The following is a 14,048-nucleotide window of genomic DNA, read 5'->3' as shown; positions in this document are numbered from 1 at the left end:
CTTATTCTTTGAAAAGTGCTTGGACACTCATACATTTTTCCTCCTGTCTTGCAGCCCTCGATTCCAGCGGGAAGGTAAGACTGTTGCATCTACATGAGGGTACATGGGACGTTCTGTAGAACTCTGCCTCGGCAAAGTTTGTTTCTCACACATCCTTTTCCTGAACTCCACAGGCCACTCGGGGAGCATTTACCCAAGATTCAAAAGCCTCCTTTACCACCGACCACGGAAAGACATGAAAGGAGCAGCCCCCTGCCAGGGAAGAAGCCACCTGTGCCAAAGTAATTGTCTGGTGTTGTTTGAGCTTGTCACTCAGAGTGGCCGGCAGACAGGCTGCCCTGTGCTGACTCTGCAGTGGGAACCGAGGCTCCTCGGTGCTCCCGGGCAGGGTGGGCCTTTTTTTGCTGTGGCTTGAGGGATGTTCAGGCTTCACAGGTTGGCTATGAAGGATCAGGGTCTCTTTGAAGGAAATGGACTCTACTGAGAAATGAGTAGAGTGACATCTAATCAAGAGTAAGGGGTGACTGCTGTTTTTAGAGATTCCAGTCAAATATTTCATTGAGTTTTCCAACCTCGTTATAGCAAAGCCTTCACAGTGCAGAGGAACTGTACTCACCATTTTATTTTTCAATACAGGTAGCAGAGAGGAAATGGTTGGGGGAGGTTTTTCAGGTCACCACAAGTGTCTTCCTTACTGCTCAACCACATTTGATAATTGCAGAATACTGAGCTCTGCCTTAGTATTTTTAACTTTGCTGTGAAGTAGTTTTCAGCCTATTTACCAAATGGCGCGCATGTACCTGGGGTTAAGGCCAACCTTGCTACTTGCAAAGAATACAACCAAAGCTTCCATCTCATTTGTGAATCAGGGGTCATAACTATCGCCCTTGCTTGGCTGTTGTGAGGATTAAATTAGGACCAGGGCTAAAGTGTGCCAAAAAACCTCCTCAGTAATGGAGTTTGATAACATTTTAGTGTAATGTTTTTAAAAAATCAAAATAAATGCAGCAAACTCATAAGGAACAAAATTGCAAAATTTTAAATAAACACAGAATGAGATGATGATGTGTGAAGCATCTGACACACAGGAGGTGTTCAACAAATTGTCCAGCTCTTCCCCTTCTCCCCAGAGAGGACATTATATGGCCCAGGCAGTGCAGATGCCTGTCGCAGCCCTAAGGCAGCTGTCCCCAAGTCCGTTTGACTAGCTCATTCATCTGGGCAAAGTGTACCAAGCCCCCTTTGGAATAGTCCCAAAGCAGCAACATTTTCTAATTGTCTTCTCTTTACACCAAGGTGGGCCCTGAGAGGGCTGTTTTAAAACAAGAGCAAGGGAGAATATTACCTAAAATGTTTTCATTTCTTGGGAAAAACAACAGCTCAGTAAAATTTAATAGCTACTAAAGAGTTAGTTTGCTGACTAAACCACATATATGTGTGTGTGTGTGTGTGTATATATACATATAGTGTGTGTGTACATATACATATAGAGTATATATATACACACAGTGTATATATATATGTACACACTGTATATATATATATACACACAGTGTATATGTATATATATATACAGTGTGTATATATATATACAGTGTGTATGTATATATATATATACACACACATAATTATTTGCTTCATTAGTTACGCAGAACAAAGGTTTGCCTAGCTCAGCTTGCAATGATGGCAGAACATGGAGTAACCAGATCTCCCTTCCACCCCCTCTCCCCTGCTCTGTGGGGGTCTGTTGCTTCCCATCTTCCCTAGGCTCAGTGGGTTCGATTTCTCATTATTCAATGAAGCAAAACTGTATTCTAGGGCTGGCTCTTTGAAACTCTTCATGCTCAGTTCTTTTTATTTGCCCTAATTCATTTCAGGCATGGATGGGGACCAGACAGAAGAGAGAATGTAAGTACAAAATGTCAGTTTGTAAGTGCTGGATACAGGGGAAAGAAGCGCAGGCTCTTAGGAGGTTGGGACTCCATCCACCTTGGCCTTGGCCCAGCACCTGGAGCAGGTCCTGCACCCAGGGGTCTCGTCTCTTAAGGGCTGGTGCCTCTGTCTTTGGGCCTTGGTCATTGTCTGGAGCCCATCATGCTGTGTTGTTTAGCTTATGTCCCTCTAAGAGCTCCCAGAGTGGCCAGCTTAATTGCAGCCCCATTACCAGGGGCTGGTAATTACAGGGCACAAGGAGAAAAAGAGGATAAAGTAAGGGAAGGCCAGAAGTTTGGACCATGCCTAAATTTCCAAGGCTACTGTTTTCCTTTTCAATACTTCCACAACCTGAAAAAGAGGGGAAATAGCATTTCTTGAATGCTTACCATATGCACATTGCCATGCTAGTTAACTATGACCAGTTGTCCCTGTTTGCGAGGGATGCTGTCAGTTTTAGCACTGAAAAGTCCCCTGTCCCAAGAACTATCTCCATCCCAGGAAAACCAGGATAGTTGAGTATTTCTCGCTTTACATATGAGTATAATGAACCCATAAGGAAACATCTTTTCTCTTTTACGGAGAGGAAATTGAGGCTCAGAAGGAATAAGGTACTCTTTGCAAATTGCATGCTTATAAAGAGCCAGATCTGAACCCAGATCTGCTGAGTTTCTCTACACCATAAGCCCTCTGAAGGCCATCAGACCCCTGCTGTCATTCAAGGGCTCAGCCCAAAAGCGCCTGCTATTTTTGCAGCTCTGTGCTAGATGCTGTGCTTGTTCCGATGAAGTGCTGAGATCTTATGGAGGCAGGCACACTCACAACCCCTCATGCCAGACAGCATGCAATCACAGGATGCTCTGTGGGGCTGAGGGAAGAAAGTGTGCCATGTGGCTCAAGGAGCCAGCAGTGACTTCCTAGAGGAGGTGAGATTTATGCAGGCCATTGAATGATAGGGAGGACACAGAATAGAGTCATTCTTAAAGAAAGCCCATGGGAATTCCCCTCAGGAGTGTCCTGAGCAGGTGGATACCAGTGCCCACGGAGGCTGCAGGGACAGTGAGAACAGTGGCTTGGCTGCAGAGATAGGAACAAGGCAGAGGTAAGGCTGGACAGTGAGGATAACATCACATTCCAGGTTCTCTGTCTCTGGGAGGATTGACACTTGTGCTCATGAGAATCTGGGAGTTGTATTTTCTGGAACCAGATGGAATATACTTGCAAAAGTATTGAAGAGTGATTTTGTCGTGTGGGGTTTGTGAGCCCATGTGTGTTTATTTATGCAGCTCTTTGCTGGGACTCCCAGTTGGCCAACTGGGATGAATGATTTTGACTGTGGCCTTTTTCGCCTTCTCTCAGTGTGTGATAGGATTGATGATGGCAAACTTTTATTAAAGAGCACTTAACATAAGCCAGGCACAAGTAGTAGCTAATTTAATCCTTCTAACAACACTTTGAGAAAGATGCTGTTTCATCATTACAGATCTGGCCTAACTAAACAAGTTCAAGCTGGCCCTTTTGGTCTACTAGTTGGTGGCAACATCATTTTTTCTCTTTGAACCTCATTTCTTATCTGAGTGGAAGAGAAAATAGCCCCTCCCTTGTCTAATTTCCCAAGGTTGCTCTGAAGATAAAAATGGCGAGGGTTGTAGATGAACCTTGTAAGCCACCGTATAAATATGGTCTTATTGATCTTAAGAAGAGTGGCCATTGCAAAAGAGAGCCAAAAAGAAGACTGAGCTTTGGTCAGACATATTTGGGGTTGAATCCATCTCTGCAACTCCTGGCAAGCTAAGGAAGCTTCCTCAGCATCATGCTTTTGTAAAATGAGGATGTTAAATTTTTGGAGGGTCACTAGGGGAACTGAATGAAATCTTGAGTATGAATCTTTTGGACACATTGTAGATATTGTCAATATTATTATATCTTTGGGCCCTTTTAGGCACCTCAGAATCTATTTCATGCTGAGTATATGAGGAGAGTCTCATACTGGAATGCCCTTAGATGACTGTTTGTATTAAGAAATTGTAAAACACTTAGCAACTTCTATTATTCTCCACAGTATATTTATTATGAGGATGTATAACTGCCAGAGAAAGAAACAGATACTTATTTGATTTATTTGATTGAGAAATGCAGTTTTTATTTTAAGAATTGTATTTTGATGATAGCTTAATATCTTTTTTTTTCTTCCCTTTCCCAGGATGAAGATGATGGTATGTTCGGAAACACATTCTTACAGCTTATAACTCATTCTTTCATTTTCCTGCTCAGGCATTCAAGTGGAATTGTTTAGTACAGAAACCCCGTAGAATCAATTATAAGTCTTAAATTAGTATTAAGTAGACTTATGTCAATTGGCATACCACATAACTATAGTAAAATGGATTACTTGGTTAGATTACCGAAGAAGACTAAATTCATGTGTAACAGTGCAGATTATTTAATCATATCACAAAATGTAAAATTGCATGCATGGTTTGATGGAAACATTTCTCACATTTATGTCTTCTAACACATGTGGGTAAAGAATCAGTAACTGCCAATGAATGAGATAGCATACAATTTTGACTTTCATAAAACAAAACTTGTAAATCATTTCTGAAATTTATAAGGTTTCCAGCTGACAATTTTCTGCCAAGTTAATGTTTCAAAAATGAAAAACAAAATCAATGTGTATTTTTGGAGTATCATCTAGATCTGCGCCCCTTTGTAAATGGATTCTATGGTGGTTAAGTCATCTAGAAACACCCTGGGAGCAAGGTTCCATCCTACTACTTCCTAATTACATCTGATCTGCTGGATTTTTGTGTCCCCTTTATACTGGCTGTTTCTAACTAGGGGGCGGTTATGGAATGTTTCTTAGTGACAGCTGGGGCCTGCCAATCTTATTCATTGTTTTCTACTTCTGCACAGTGCATCAAAGACCTTTGCCCCAGCCAGCACTACTTCCTATGAGCTCCAACACTTTCCCTTCAAGATCTACTAAGCCAAGTCCCATGAACTCTCTCCCATCCTCTCACATGCCTGGAGCATTCTCAGAAAGGTTTGTAGCTCTGTCATGAAATTCTAGCTTAATATAATGTTTAGGTCCATCTAGTACTGAAGTAATGCCAGGCAGATTGAGAAAGAAGGAAATGACAGGTAGATAGTAGGCTCTGAACATTTTGGGTCTTAAGACATAAAACCAAACTGAGCATTAAGAACGATATGTTAATCCACCAGTGTCCTCTGAGTCTCTGCTTGAGGTGAGAGGGGTGAGGAATTGACTTCCTCCTTGATCCCTCCAGATAGAATGGGCCTTTTGGTAGAAAACAAAGAATATTTTCACTTTATGAGTTCAAACAAACAACAATAATTAAGAAACCCAGTTAGTCTAAGTACTTGAAGTTCATCCGCATCTTGGTTGGGGAGACTGAGAAAATGCGCCTCGTGCTTGGCTGATGCTAGGAATTCATTGCAATCTCTGTCCCCCTGTTTTCTCAGTAGCAGCTGTGTTTCTCAGGGCTGGTATGAGGCCGCCCAGGGGCAGATGCATGAACAGGAGAAAGGCCCAGTCATTATCCCCAAACAAGCCCACGGGCAGCCTGTGGTGTCCCCCAAGTCCTCCAGCCCTGTAGGCTTACCTTCTCCCTTACTATTCAAGGAGAGAAGCCAAGATCCTTCCCTAATATTGTAGAAAACTCAACCACCCACAAGACTCATCTACCCCCACCAACTCCTAGCAGGATTCTCACAATGTTTCCTCTGCCCTGGGACCCTCTGGCCCTGAGTTTCTGCTGCTTTTCTCCCTCTTCCCGCTGGCATCTGCTGCCCTTGTCTGCTGACCCTCCTGCTGCTTTCCTCCACGCTAGCCCCAACTCCATCCTTCATTTGCACAAAATCCCACTCACACAAGGTTGCTGTGCAGAGCAGACTTTTCCCAAAGGTTTGGACTGATGGGTGCAGGAGTTGCTGCTCAGTGTGGAGGGAACAGACAGCATTTCAGGGCCCTCTGGGCCCGCCTCCCCACCCCAGCCCTGCAAATGCTGTCACCCTCTGCTGCAGAGCCCACCTAACATGCACTTCCCTTCTCACCTGGCTTACTCTCTCCTTGCAGACCCTAAGCCCTGGGGATTCACTGCTCACCAAAGACAAGCCCATTAATATAATTTCCTAGCAAAAGGGAAGTCTTCTGAGAAGAGGACTTCTGTATTCTCCCAACTCAAAGAGCTCAAGTTGCAGCCAATTTTTAAAGTAACTGTTAAGTGCCCTTTACACAGTTGAATGTTGTTGCTGTTCTGCTTTATAAAGCTTGTTAGACTTTGGCATGGTCCACAGCGGAATGTAGTTCCATTCCCTGTGTTCTGTGTTCTGTCCCTGTGCCCAGGCCCCATGGTTTTGGGGGCAGCAGGGAAAGTGATACCAAATCAAGAAGCATTTGCAGCCTGGCTTCCCTAACCCAGCTCCCCTGTCTGGCCCCATCACCCCAATCCAAATAAATTTTGTTCTTTTTCTGTCTCCTCAGTAACAGCAGTTTTCCACAGAGTGCCTCCCTGCCGCCATACTTCTCTCAAGGTTTGTACTCTGGGCTTTTGTGACGTGCTTCAGCCATCATGCCTTTATGACTGGATCCCTAACCTGTCCCAAAAGCTTTCGACAAGGGTTTTATTGTTTCCTAAAAGCATCTGATTTCCTCATTCAACATTTAATTCCGTGTCTGCAGTGTGCCAAGGGCTGTCGGAATGATAGGATAGTCCCTAAAACACAACACACACACACACACGTATACATATACATGCCCATACACACATGCACATATACATGCACACACACACATGCATACACATGTACACATATATACACGTGCACACAGGTATACACATATACACACATACACAATACATGCACACAAATGCACATGCATACACACATACACACATGGACACACCTACACACACTTCACCAGGAAGCCAGCCCTCATCCCCAATCTTCCTGTGCAGAACTAGTCCTCCGGCTCCGGTTTCCCTACGGAATCCTGAGAATCCTGTTTGCCTTTCTCTGCAGTTTTAGATTTCCGTGATCAATCTGTCCATGGTTGTGAGTTGGGGAGCATGTTCAAAATACAAACTAAGAGATCTTAACCTCACAGATTCTGATTCAGTAAGTCCAGAGTGAAGTCAGGGACCTGTGTTTTTAATAATACCACCTCTGGACGTCCATGATTAGTATTCGCTTAGAGTGTTCTGCAACTTGAACGTGCATACAAATCACCTGGGAATTGTGTTAACATGCAGATTCTAATTCAGGAGGTCTGGGGTGAGGCCTGAGTTTCTGAATTTCTAACATATTCCATGCGATGCTGTGACTGCTGGTTCATGAACCACTTTGAAAGGCACCGGAGCAGGACTAGTTTGTGTTTTTTATCCTTAAAGACTTGCCAGTGACAGGCACTTGGTAGGCACTTTAAAAATGCTTGTCGAATGAGCATCAAATGACTGGGGAAAGTTACCCAACTCTAGTAAGTAGCATTCCAGGAAACTGGCTTAGCATTGCCAGATTTTCCAATTTTTTTCTCAAGAAAAGTGAAATTATTTAATTTTTAAATGTTGACTTAAATTTTTAAAAAATGCTGTGAAGAATGACAACAGAAAAGCCACTTTTTTTGCAGTCATGTTCCACATGCAGTGTGTGCACGGGCCAGTGTGTGTTCAGTAGAAAACTATGTTAGTAAATGTGAGTTGATAGCCTGAGAATCAACATTTTTTCCAAGAACACATCTAGGGTATTCAGTTGGATGCATCATTCCATAGAGGGGCGAGATCCCACTGCCGACGCCAGTGGCACCCAATAAGTTTTCAATGTTTTCTAAGCATTTGAGGTTATGGTGGTGTCCACGTTCACCACATGGTTTTCACAGTTTCTCGCCCAACCCCTAATTTTCCACAATCCCCAAAATTCACTGTGTTTTGCAAACACATATTTGTGTTACCTCCTTGCCTCTGTAGCCATCTGAGTCCCAGACACATCACAGCATTATTTTCCAAAGCAAGTTCCACAGATCTCCAGTTTTATGAGTCTGTGATGGGGCTTATTAATGCAAATAGTTAATTATTTTTGGAACATTAGCTTGATCCAAATTGATCTCTTTTCCCCTAAGACTGCCAGGACACCTGGTCCTCGGTCTTCTCTACTGGTTCTACTGGTTGTTCCAACATCAGAAGGGTAAAGTTTGTGCTGTGCATTGTCCAAAAACCTGTCATGACTCCCTTGAGAGTCTAGATATTAAGGGTGGTAGGTGACTGCAATAAAAAAGTGTATGTGCTTCTCTGTTGTGACTTAGAACTCTATGATGCTGGCCTGCAGGTGCAGAGGCAGAAAGAGAATCATTTCTTAACTATAGAACGGCCATGCAATGTGGGCCTTGGTTCTGTTACGCTCCTGTATTGTTAGGTTTCATTCATTCAACAAGCATTATGAAAGTGCAAGTGTTGGACTGCAAAAAAATGGGGGTGGGGAAGATCTGTCTAGGCACTGGGAACTTGGAGAAGGAAGGCACTGGCAGCTCAGGGCCAGCTTGTTTAGAAACAGGGAAGGAGCATCTTAAACAATCCTGTTGATGTGGCTCAGGAGACTTGTTTAAAAACAGGGAAGGACCATCATAAATAATCTTGATGATGCGGCTCAGGAGGCTTTAGCCCTTCCAGGTGACTCTCCTCTCCTCAGTGGTGTAACAAGGTAGACGTAGTGACAATCCGTGGTGTAGAACCACCGGAAGTACTTGCTAACATGCAGATTTCTGAGCCCCAGGTGCTCGCAAGTCGCCCAGGGATTCTGACTCATGCACAGTAGCATTTGGTAACCACAGGTTTACGTTTTGGCTTTGCCACTGATAGCGCATGATTTGCTTAGCCTCTGAGCCTGTATTTCCCCATATGAAAATGAAGACAATACCTACCTTGTAATGTTGCTGTGAGGATTAAAAAAAATGTACACACGACACCTTACTCAAGATCTGGACAGAGTTGTGCTGAATAAATATTTGTTGAAGGTATGAATGAATGATGGATAAATAATTAAAAGAACATTTGACTCACAGAATTTTTCTGTTTTTAACCACAGCCTGGCACATAGAAAATACCCTGGGCAACTGCAATAAACACAACTAAACCTTTCCTGAGATTAGGAAACATTCTCCTAAAGTTTCAAGGAACTGTAAATGGGAAAAAAGAGTTTTAGAGAAGATGAGGCACAAGCACTGGGTAATTAATAGGTGCCCAATAAAAACTTCCTGATCTGTAGTGCCTTCTATGTTAGTTGAACAGTCTACCTGTTTAGTTAGAACAGCGGGTAGCAAACTTTGATTCTAAAAGCTAGCAATATTCTCAAGGTAATTTTGTCTTCTCTTGGGTCACTTACATTTCTTTTTGTGGAAACATTAAGAACATAATTATCTTCATTATTGCATTGTCCCTACATCAGCTGTTGGGAATCCATTCTGCCTATGATGATATTATAAGAATCTATCAAAAATTTGTCTCTTGAGCATTCATTTTGACGTTCACATTCATTAAAACAATTGCAAATTTTTTTATAAAGGGATCTAGTCACTTTATATTATGTAACATGCACATTTAGAAAAATCACTCAAAGTCGAGGTTCTCTTCTCAAAGTTTTACTGGCATGATTACAGAATAATGCCTGAGCAGCCCCCATGGTTTCAAACAGATGAAAATTATTTTTGAAGCCCTGGTTTCTTAAAATGCCAACTATAGGACCAATTGCAAGGGTGTTTTTTAGGGGGAGCGGGGGGAATGTGTTTTGTTTTTTGATAGCAGCAAACAATAGCTTACAGTAAATTAACTTTCAGAATTCTATACTTTTGAAGGCCCTAGCAACAGACCACCTATCAGAGCCGAAGGCAGAAACTTCCCCTTGCCACTTCCAAACAAACCTCGGCCCCCATCCCCTGCGGAGGAAGAGGTAAGAGAGCATGTTTTTATTTTTGTTTGTTTGCCTTTTCCCTGGTAAAAGAATCGCCAGAAACTCCCATTGAATGTTCTTCTGTACTTTTATCTTCCCTTTGTTTTATTTTATTTATTTGAAAAAAAAGTTAAAGGAGAAGATCCAGATGAACAATATGTTCTTTTTCCTTGGCGTTCTTTCAGACTCTTTCAATGGCAAACATGTATTTTGCATTAAACAGCAAGAAAAATAATCCTGTTTTTTATGTTTATGGCCTTGATTCGTCACTTAACTGCTCAATAACCCATGTTTTTAATCAAGCAGGTTATTATGCTAAACTGAAGAAATTACTGGATCTGTATCTTTCCTGAAGAGGTTCCGTACTGTAAGGAACTCTTATTCACAGGCATTTTTGCAACCAATGTCATGATAAAAAGCAGTTCGCACAAAATATCTTCTATTTAGCCTCAGCTAAATGACTCTGAATGCAAATTAAGAAAACAAATGTTTCAGACCTCCTGGAACTGAGGTGGTGATTTATGGAAATGATTACTCAGAGGCTTTTCTTTTCACTTACATCTGTAACTGTAAAATTTATTCAGTTTCTAAAAATTTACATTTTCAGAATTCATTAAATGAAGAGTGGTACGTTTCTTATATTACCCGACCAGAGGCAGAAGCTGCTCTTAGAAAGATAAACCAGGTATTGTGCTATAGTTTATTTTAACATAGTTATAAATATTAATGGCAGAGAAGGGAACTGACCTGTCCTGAGTACCAATTACAGGCTAGGAATTCTGCTAGGTGCTGTTGCTTTCTGTAATACCTAGGAGACCCATTAGTGCCAGCTTCACAACTACCAGCACCCATAGCAGGGATTCCTAGGCGCGGGAATCATTAGGCTGGCAGAAGAATCTCAAGGCAGTCATTTGGTTGGCAGCATCTTAGGAGATTTTATTAATGAAAGAGTCTGTCTTGTCATAGGAATCACATGGTGTCAGAAGGAGACTCTCTTTCTCTCAAAGTTCCAACATCGTACCAGTTCTATCTTCCTCTTAACACAGACGTGCCATCCATGTTGATGTGAAAGGACCAATATTAAAGAGACGGCAGCAACTTTTTGCTTTTTGCCCTAGACGTTTCTAGCTAGTCCTTTAATATCATAAAGTCTTAAACATATTTCCCGTAGCCAGTGCCGAAACTTTACCTTAGATTTATTTATCAGAAATGGGAAAGCAAAAATCTTTCATCTTTCACATTTAAACTCCACACCAGTAGTTCTCAGTAGTAGTTGCACATCTAGATCACCCGGAGAACTTTTGAAAAATCCCGATTCCTGGGTCTCACCTTGAGATTCTAATTATTCTGGGGTGCTGTGTCAGCTCTGGGAGTCTTCAAAACTTCCCAGGTAATTCTAATTTGAAGCCAAGACTGTGAATCACTGGTCCACAAGTATGTTTGTTTAGCAGAGATGTTCTGACAGGCTCAATTAACTTGCAATAAAAGGAACAAAGGAAAGTCATTATTGCCAACTCATGGCTATTTAAAGCTATCCTGATTTGGTATGAGGAGAAGGGAGTAGTTTAAAGGAGTCCTTACCAATTAATTCTATTTTAATATTAGATCTTTACAGTATTAATATTATGTAGCAATAATTTATTGAATGGAAATTTAAAGTACAGGACAATCAGTAGTTTAGCAAATATCAGAAAAAAGAAAAGAAAAGAGAACATCTGCATTCAATTTTGCTCAAGTGTCTGATGAAGGAAAGACTATCTAGAGATCACAGGGTTTTAAGAAGGGTGAATTTCATGGCATTTGGATGTTTTCTGACTTTGGATGTGGAAAAGAAAGGTTAGGGAATTAACTCACAGGAATACTAGGAAGATATATCTTGAGTTAACCAATAAAGTTTTTTATTTCTCCTGGCCTTTTATCCGCTCAACCACCCATTATTTATTACTGAACAAAAGATTCCGTTTTTATCAGGAGGCTTTAATGAGATTGACTTGGAAATTTCTTTGATACAATCTCTGTTGCCTTTCTTAATAGCAAAATAACTCATGACACATGGGATATGTAGCTGTTTGGAGAACTGAATGTTCGTTGAATGACAGGTTTTGCACTCAAGAAGCTGCAAAGTGCAACTGACATGTTTGTCAGATCCCTAGAGGCTTGTCTACTACTCTTACAAGCAACAAAAATATTGACTTTTACTGCTCCCATAATAACAGGAATTTGTCTTTTTAGGATGGCACATTTCTGGTTAGAGACAGCTCTAAAAAAACAACCACCAATCCATATGTCCTCATGGTGTTGTACAAAGATAAAGTTTACAACATCCAGATCCGTTATCAGAAGGAAAGTCAAGTTTACTTGTTGGGAACTGGACTCCGAGGGAAAGAGGTAAGGATTTCAAATTTCGACATTTTCCCAAAGTCTTTATTTATGCCACTCTGCATGCCTTCATGGAGCGATCTTTGGGAGTCCATGCTGTATGGCAAATTTAGGATTAAATCACATGAGTGAAGCCCTTCATTTATTGGAAGAGAAATAAAGCAAAATCTTTACAATGGTTACTTCTGCCATAGGATTCTTTCTTGTATATCTTTTATTTCAAATAATCACATGTATAATTTTCAAAATCAAGAAAAAGTATGTTAACTTAAAAAAATCTATTTAGATGGTGTCAAAGGCAAGTTCCCACTATTATTCACCTCTGTGGCATAATTTTAACGTAGGCTGCATTTTAAGTTGACATCACCTGGAAAAGGGGAAAAATTAGAATATTTGCTGGGGTGATTATTCAAATACTTGGCTCATTTCTTAACAAAATGGAGGTTTGGCTCTGTGAGGATGGCAAGATCGCCAAAGAAATTCTCTGTTAGGCCAAGGTTTAGATTCTCATGCCAGTCACTTTTTGAGTGCTAATCAGAACTGATGGAAAGAAACCCTCAGGGCTAGTTTTTTGCAAAGGAAACTAACAACTGAAGGTAACGCCCCAAACATACTCTAAGTTCAAAGTTCCAAGAGGAGGACCAGCTGAATCAAACATGTCCAGAATGAGAAACAGCTTACCCATAACTTCCGCTTCACATACTTCTGTTATGATAATGTTAATGAATAGAAAAAAAATGCATGCTTGTGATCAAATGTTTGAATCGCTGGTTGGCAGTGGATAGAGCTGCACAGACCCTATAGGAGCAGAGGTATTTGCCCTTCAAGATTTATCTTGGTCCAGTGTGGAAACACACAAGTGCAGACCAACCACTCATTGCAGCTCCCATAGAGGGAGGCACCTAGCAGATTAGTCTTAAAGGAAGTGCATTATCCTGTTAGGGTTCCTAGGTGAGTTGTGACCCACATCTAGAAAAATGAGTTAGGCTTTTCCCTCTCTAGCAAGCAATCAAGGCTGGGGCGATCCAGGCTATGGCTGCAAATATTGGTTGCTGAGCCTTTATGAGTGTGAAGGTGGCAGTGAGGACACAGCAGAGAGATCATGAAGGAACTCCTGTGCCATGCTGCAGATCCCACCTCTAGACACCATGAACCGTGTCTGACCTCCTGAGTCCTTATGTTTCCTAACACTATTAATGACTGGGGGTGAAATAGAGATGCAGAAACCAAAACAAAACCAAAAACAGAGCAACCCGAGGCAGGAATATTGTAATAGTGACTATTTAAATGACCCCTTCATATGAAGTTAAAAATATATGCATTTCAAATTACATATATATATATATATATACACACGCACGCACATATTTTATCTTTTTTTTTCTTTTTTTTTTGAGATGGAGTTTCCTTCTTGTCACCCAGGCTGGAGTGCGGCAATGGCGCAATCTCGGCTCACTGCAACCTCTGCCTCCCAGGTTCAAGCAATTCTCCTGCCTCAGCCTCCCAAGCAGCTGGGATTAAAGGCGCACACCAGCACGCCCAGCTAATATTTTTCTATTTTCTAGCAGAGACAGGGTTTCACCATGTTGGTCAAGCTGGTCTCAAACTCCTGACCTCAGGTGATCCACCGGCCTTGGCCTCCCAAAGTGCTGGGATTACAGGCGTGAATCACCGCACCCGGCCCATATTTTATCTTTATCTATGGTTTGTTGGATGTTTATGAGGAATTTTTTCAAAGTTCTATAGCAGAAATCATTAAACTAATTGCCACATTT

The 14,048-nt window shown here is 41.6% G+C and overlaps 1 protein-coding gene across 1 annotated transcript in view; it reads left to right on the top strand.

The window, feature by feature from the left end:
• Nucleotides 1-14,048, top strand: part of LCP2 (lymphocyte cytosolic protein 2) — a 49,833-nt gene that overhangs the window by 34,916 nt on the left and 869 nt on the right. Inside the window, exons 12-20 of the mRNA XM_034960931.2 lie at nucleotides 55-74; nucleotides 174-281; nucleotides 1,878-1,908; nucleotides 4,136-4,148; nucleotides 4,849-4,978; nucleotides 6,440-6,489; nucleotides 9,800-9,894; nucleotides 10,502-10,579; nucleotides 12,127-12,282. Coding sequence (XP_034816822.1) covers nucleotides 55-74; nucleotides 174-281; nucleotides 1,878-1,908; nucleotides 4,136-4,148; nucleotides 4,849-4,978; nucleotides 6,440-6,489; nucleotides 9,800-9,894; nucleotides 10,502-10,579; nucleotides 12,127-12,282 — 681 coding nt within the window. The remainder of the gene's footprint in view (nucleotides 1-54; nucleotides 75-173; nucleotides 282-1,877; nucleotides 1,909-4,135; nucleotides 4,149-4,848; nucleotides 4,979-6,439; nucleotides 6,490-9,799; nucleotides 9,895-10,501; nucleotides 10,580-12,126; nucleotides 12,283-14,048) is intronic.

This window comes from Pan paniscus, chromosome 4, assembly GCF_029289425.2.
Source record: "Pan paniscus chromosome 4, NHGRI_mPanPan1-v2.0_pri, whole genome shotgun sequence".
Classification (NCBI taxonomy): domain Eukaryota; kingdom Metazoa; phylum Chordata; class Mammalia; order Primates; family Hominidae; genus Pan; species Pan paniscus.
The sequence above is the reverse complement of the archived record's forward strand: the minus strand, read 5'-3'. Positions and strand labels throughout refer to the sequence as shown.